This window comes from Hyposmocoma kahamanoa, unplaced genomic scaffold, assembly GCF_003589595.1.
Source record: "Hyposmocoma kahamanoa isolate Upper Pololo Valley unplaced genomic scaffold, ASM358959v1 98529, whole genome shotgun sequence".
NCBI lineage: Eukaryota > Metazoa > Arthropoda > Insecta > Lepidoptera > Cosmopterigidae > Hyposmocoma > Hyposmocoma kahamanoa.
This window is the reverse complement of record NW_020655603.1, coordinates 1-7,217: the sequence shown is the minus strand read 5'-3', so window position 1 is coordinate 7,217 and position 7,217 is coordinate 1. Positions and strand designations below refer to the sequence as shown.

Here is a 7,217-nt window from a genome sequence, read left to right as displayed (position 1 = left end):
GATAGACGGGCTAGACTGGATATGGAAAGAGAGTCTGTTCCACGACTGTGTTGCACGAGAAGATAAGGAATTAAAAGAGAAATTGGAATTTGAATATACTCTGAAGAAAGCAATCTGCAACTAGATTACAGTTTTATGTTTTAAGGTTGAAAATTAGTGAAAAGTGGGCGTCGTTGGCCAGAAAAGAAGGTCATGAAGTAGGAAGCTTCTTCTTCTTTTAAACGCTATGGCTCCATCAAAATAATCGATGATTTCGCCAATGTCAAGTATAAGACTATGTACGATGGTTTTGTAAAAAGTAGGAAGCTTATTGTGAACTTTTTTAAAACAGGACATTGACATTTAAGCGTTAAACGCATTTGTCATAACGACGTCACATAATAAAATTGTAAAAAAATCTTAAAAAAATTATATAAAAAAAATGATCATAATATTTTTAATAAAACGGGGGTTAAGAAAACATTTATAAAAATAGTAAAATGTGTATAAATTTCTTTAAAAATAATCCGAGGCATATTAGCAAATTTAGAATAACACCTGCGGAACATGGTGATTGGGTATGGAGTTTTTTTATATTATTTTCAACCCGTACATTACTAGGCTGGGTACCCTTCGGGAAGCTAATACTGCATATTGTCCAAAATACCACAATATCGCAAGGCAAAAGTCTTTGACCAGTGTATGTTACCAGTGATATCTTAGAGACGTTGGGTATACGTCGCGGCAATCATCAGACCACCTACAAGGTGGACTGATGATTATATTGTGATACAAATGTACAACCCTTTTCCTTTTAGATTTGTCTCTTTCTCTAGTAAATAATCAGGCTCTTTAAGTAGTAACTAACGCTTTAAAAGTTTTTTATAATTATTAACACAAAGATCGAAAATTTCTACCACTACCAGGTCTACCACGGTTTGCTTCAAGGCGTTGGTTCGAATCCAGACGTATCCAAGGAATTTTTTTCTATATATCGATATATCAAATTTGGATTTCTACACTAAATTTTAAATAACACGATGTTTGACAAGTATACAAAATAAGTGTAATGAGCTTATATTTAGTTCTGACTAACACCAATAGATGGCGCGATGATTAAATTAAAACCCGCTATCAAGTGTTAATAATTTTAAAAAACTATTGGAGTAATTTCACAAAAATATTTAAATGGCATGGTGGTCAAACTTCGTGACATTCAATAAACTTAAAAATTACAAAGATCGAACACAAGGAAAAACTCTCGATCCTCGATCCACAGACCTCGAACCTGTATCTGTGCCATACCAGGGCGACCGCTCTACCAACTGAGGTACTGATCGAGACAGCAGACTTTACGAATTCTTCAATGCGTTTGTTACAGGTCTTTGTTTTTCATTTTAACGAATTATTTGCCACTTTAAAGTTTTTTTGTTTTTTAGATTGCTTTTAGCGACGGGCGCGTCGTTAACAGCCAGTGTTCTAGTCATCCAGGTGGCAATACTGCCACTCGTCTTTAAGTACAGCAAGTCCGTACAGAGGAAAATGGTCTTTTCCAATTGTAGTAAGTAAAAGTTCAAAACGGCCTATGAAAGCCTGTATTTTTAAGGCCGTTAACCCTTTAACTTTTTGTGACAAAGTGAAGATGTAAACAAAGATAGTAAGTACACTTTCACCCAGAGAGGATGCCTGACTGCCTGTTCAGTCTAAGGTGGCTGTACGTTTGTTTGAAACATGGAAGTTTTTAATTTTCTTGTAGTGTAAGTTTGTTCGACTTGCAGTTTTCCACCCATTAAATGCTAAGCTTACAAACTTATAATTTTCTTTAAGTATTGTAACTTAAAAACATTCAATTACCATTAGAGGTCCCAGGTTCGATTCCCGGGCCGGGAGAAATGTTTGTATGGCTTACATTTATTTCTCTCGTGAGTTTGGGTGTAATTTGTGGTTGTCTATGTGTGTGTCCATGGCACCCGCGACACAGGGTTTCCCTAGTGCGGGGCTATGTTGATTGTGTGCGTTATTATTATTATTATAGTATCAGTGGCGGATTTGCAGTCTTGGCCGGCCTAGGCCCCCGGCCATGTAGTCAGTACCAGCATCTGTTAAGTAGTTTTTAAGTTTATCGCGATCATACAGACAGACGTAGTGATATAGTGATTATACATTACAATGTGTGTGACATATCTATATTTTATACATAAAATACGATGCGGTGCAGAGCGGCCCGCCATAATGTACGTGAGCCTTTAGAATATTATATAATATAATACATATTATATAATATAATTAGTATACACCATACTACTACTTGGAAACTCAGAATTTCCTTGTAGCGTGAGTTGACCAACATAAGGTTGTCTATTTCTCATGCCTTACCTATTTCGGTAAGGGGTGCTGGTGAAATCGCAGTCACATAGGACTTTTCAACTTACGTCTCAGACTGACGTGCTTAGTGGCAGTGTCCCTTAGATCTTTGTGATTTGAAGCTCTGAGCGACACTATAACTACTGTCGCTTACCATCAGGCGCAGCCTTGTTCAAATGATAATTTACTTGTAGTGTAAAGGTAGCATTGCAGTGTTGGAGACCGCGGCAGGGCTTTAAATTGCAAATCTTATGGGCGCTGTCACTGCGCCCGTCACCCTGAGACATAAATTGAGAAGTCCCATGTGCCTGTAATTTCTCCAGCACCCTTGCCCTTCAAAACCGAAACACAGTAATGCTGACATCACCTACTGCTTGGTAGCAGAAATAGGTAGGTAAGGTGGCAGTACTTCCCCGGACGAACCCTTTCACAAGGAGCTTTAGTGCTACTGATGTATCGAGCGCTGACCAACGTTAAGGCGTTCGACGTCGTCGCTTTCGTTGGTCATAGCGCTCGACACAGATTCGTACTACAACCAACATCACACCGGAATGCTAGCTAAACTTAGAAACCCAGAATTTCCTTGTAGTGTTTTGAATGATTTCTCTTTTCATCAGACTTCAAAAACGGAGGAGGTTCTGAATTCGACTAATAAATATTTTATTTTTGTATGTATGTTACTCGATTACTCTGTGAACCGAATGTGACGATTCCTTTTGTGTTTTAAAGACGACCTACCTCAGTATTGGTCCCAATTAAATTTGAAGAAAATATTTTACTTCTAAGAGTTGCAAATTAGGGAATGAATCTGGTTTCGAGCACTAACCGGTAATCGATAGCAATAAAACTTGGCAAAGAGATGTGATTCCATAAAAAGTTATAATTACTCAGCCATCAGATGATAAGGTAGTTATTATGTAGGTATTGTATTATGAGCACGCCGGAAATTGAAACAATAAGCTTGCACTTACAAGGTGGCAAATTCTCGCAAACTGTGCCACCATTCCTCCCCCATTGTTTCAGTCAATTACCCTCGAAACTTGGACTACGAGAATCCGTCTAGCTGCAATGTCGTCGGCGGGAGAAACTTCAGCATTCCAATTTTGTCGAAAGTTGATAATTGCGAAATTAAAATCGGTAAGAGACTTTTATGCTTAAGGATGTTTGTTGCAATATATGCAATATGTAGTACCTAAATATTTAGTTTTCCGTATTTAGTTGCCGTCTTTTTAAAGAAACACGTCGAACATGAAAAGATAATTTATGTATATGTTGTGAACAGGTGTATGGCATATTGTCCCTTGTTCAATGTTCAGAGATGTGTTCGTGGTAAAAGATTACGTTAATCTGGACCAGCGGCTCCACAACGAATTGCGGCGGACCAAGAACACGATTGTGCTGTACTGCCATGGTTAGTGTTGGAAATGTTTATGTTCATAGTCGCTATCAGTAACGCTACACGTGTTACACCGGAGCGGAGAAATACATGTGGCGTTAGAACATCGTTTTATAGTGACGCGGTTTCCTCCGTCCGGAATATAAGCCAACCGTGCGTTCATTGTAGGCGACTGTCTTCCGTGAATATCCGCACTACATTAAATACTCGATTCAAAGCACTGCGGATTCTACGCATGCAAACGCACTTATGGGGCGCCGAGCATCGCTCTCAACGCCTACCAAAGAATTCTTTAGACGGTGTGACCTCCTTACACCGTCATCTCACCTGTTTGTATCGCCTCTCTCCTCTTGTATCCTGTCATTTTTTTATTTTACTTGTATTTAAATTTTAAATTTGGATTGTTCCATCTTCCTTCACATTCTCATTTTGTTTTCGTACCACGGTCACTCCCAGCTCGACCGCCACAACAGTCGGAGCTGTTTCAAATTCCATCGCGTATAATCGCTAATTTTGGTTCTTTACTACGTTTATAATCGTCATTAAGTAAGCTAAATCATGTGCAATAATCTATAACAGTCTACAGCCTTCATGTACCTAAGATTACGTATCTGTAATTCAGTTACTCGGCCCATTTAGGGGTAAGTGCCTTAATCATAAAGTGTAGGGAGTGTTTTATACTATTGTATCTGTTTGTTTTAAATTTACCTTTTTATTGTTACAGCCTTTCCTTTAACTTTACTTCTTTTTTATAATTATTAATACAAAGATCGAACACTCAGAAAAAACACTCAGAAACTAGTTGTAGATAAACCCAAGATAGTTGTAGTGCCACTCAGAGCTTTAACTGCAAAGATCTGAGGGGCAATTGAAATTTGACAAGTCCCACTTGCCTAAAGTTTCATCAGCACCTTAACCTGTCAAAACTAAAGCGCAGTAGCACTCACATTACTGCTTGGCGGCAGAAATAGATATGGTTCCTCTACTAACTAAACTAACCTTCCCTGTTATGTAATTCGGGATTTAATCACGTATAAAAACATATTTTATTTGCCTCGACGTTTCGGACGTATTGCAACGTCCATGATCTCGAAGGGTTGAAAAGGCGGTGTCAGCATCTTCTAGCCGTGCGTGAGTATATAACAAATAACAATGTCGTGAGATGAACGTATCGTGAGTAATGTGTGTCGGTCTAGTGAGAACCCTAGTGCACAAACAAATAATGAAGATCAAGTGCGGGTAGTTAGAAAAACGCACGGCTAGAAGATGACTTCCATACTTAAATTTTATTTATCTATTTATTTTATTTATCTATCTATATAAATGCTATTAAGCGCACTCTACTCCATTTCATTTCACACACACACTCAAACACACTCACACACAAACACACACACTTTCACACACACTTACACACACGCACATTCACACACACACACACACACACACTTACACATACTTTCTACTTACTTTTTATTACTGCTACTGCTACTCTACACTAGATTCACGGCCCTGCACTACACTATTTCAGTTTTACCCGCAGTTCAAAGATTGTTTTCTTTTCTGATTTTGTTAAAACGGAGAATCTTCGTAACACTATTAACACAGGTTTTGTACCTAGAATAGGTTATGATGGTTCAACTTTTGTCTGCCCATACAATCGAATTGTACCTTATTGTATTCATCTAGTTTAAGTGCTGTATGTTTAAATTGAATAAATTTATTATTATATTATTATTATTATACCGGCCTCTTCAGTCCCTTCGAGACTATGGACGTTGCAATACGTCCATGGTCTCGAAGTGATTAAGTCCCGAATTAAAAATCAAATAATGTGTGAATATAGTGAAAGTTTAAATCAAAGTAACCGATTCGCTATGGACCTTTTGGAGGGAAAAGTGTCGTTTTTATTTTGACTTTCAATTATTTAGTGAAATCTAGTTTAAAGTGGAATAGGATAGTGCTATTGTGCGTTAATTGAAGATTTTTAATCTTCAATTAACGCACAATAGCGAAATTATACGAATCTCGAACTAAAATACCCGTATCGGCCCGTTCTAAGGAATCCCGAGTCAATCCAAGCACGCCGCCTCAAATTGCCTATCCTCTTTGTGGCGGCCATATTTACAGAAACATAATTCAACTTCATGTACCAAAAAAGAATAATGTACCAAGACTTGGCTGTATGGTGTAAAACCTGTGCCTTCTCCTTTATGGAAAGAAGAAAAAAATAATCGAAGTAACCTTCCCTGGACGAACACTTTCACAAGGAGATCTATTGTTACTAAAGTAGGTATTGTAATGATTTTCAGGTAATTCTAATCACAGGGCGTCACCTCATCGTCTCCAACTTTACAAAGTCTTTCAGGATTTGGACTTCCACGTTATCACGTTCGATTATAGAGGTACATTATGTATTTATTTCTATTACTTTATTACACTAATAATTTCAATCTTACGATTGTAAATGAATAATTATATTTTCGGTATCTGATGGTAACTAGTTCCTTCTTCATCTCAGTTTTGTGTCGATGGTGTCAATGGCAGGGTTTTGTACGTTTAATATTTTGCTAAAAGTTATTAGCAGTGGCTTATCTACAGACATGTCTGTGGGTTTGTAAGTGACTGGCCATCGAGCTACGAGTTAATTGCCATTGCAATTTTTTGGTATCCTGCTCTTTAATGGCACGTCGATGACGTAGACATGTATACCATATGAATGCAATAAATATATTGAGTATTGAGTAATCTACTGTAGTCGGTAATCAGATTATACGATTTTCACGAGAAATCGATTCAAAATTTTAAGTGTTTGTGGTTGTTTAGATTATTTTTCGGTTCATTGTTGTTCAGGTGGCCTAAAAGGCCAAATCGTGCAATTCTGTTAAAAGCAATTCATTTACAGAATTCCTTGCAATTCTGTAGCAATTCCTCGTATCTTTGTAAAACTGAATTTGATTTTATAACATTCATAAATGGTTTATTACGAGAATTTAGTGTAAATAAGTATGTTCATCGAAAAGACCACTACATAAAAAGATTAAATTACCAAGAATCCAAGGATTTCATAAATTTACAATTATTCGGCTGGCAATAAGTTAGAAGTTGTCAATGTCAACAACAAACAATCTCAAATAATGTTCATAATTTTGTCTAATATTTTTTTATATTTTTTCCGAGAAATCGAAGCGACTCGGTGAAATTCGGCGATTAATTGCTTACAACACTATTATTTAAAAAAAATAGCTTGAGGACATAACTGTTTTGAGGACGTGTCGGAGTAACCTTAAAAGTTGCATTTTATTTTGGAACTAAAACTGCGAAAACAGTACTTCAAATATATTTTGTCATATTAGAAAATGTTTCAATAAAATTAATGTATTTTTTGAAACTCAATTATGCTAATAGTTGTTTTTTTATTATTTCGTTGATCGCATTCAAAGTTACATACTATCGCCTTCTTTAGCTGTCAAATTTG

General features: G+C 36.8%; 1 protein-coding gene across 1 annotated transcript; it reads left to right on the top strand.

The window, feature by feature from the left end:
• Positions 1 to 447: 447 nt before the first annotated feature.
• Positions 448 to 6,153, top strand: LOC113238849 (monoacylglycerol lipase ABHD12-like; the record flags this gene model as incomplete). Its single annotated transcript, XM_026475694.1, has 5 exons — positions 448 to 557; positions 1,419 to 1,540; positions 3,367 to 3,480; positions 3,626 to 3,754; positions 6,052 to 6,153. Coding segments are annotated over exons 1-5 (478 nt in total), but the record flags the coding sequence as incomplete, so codon positions are not given.
• Positions 6,154 to 7,217: the final 1,064 nt, after the last annotated feature.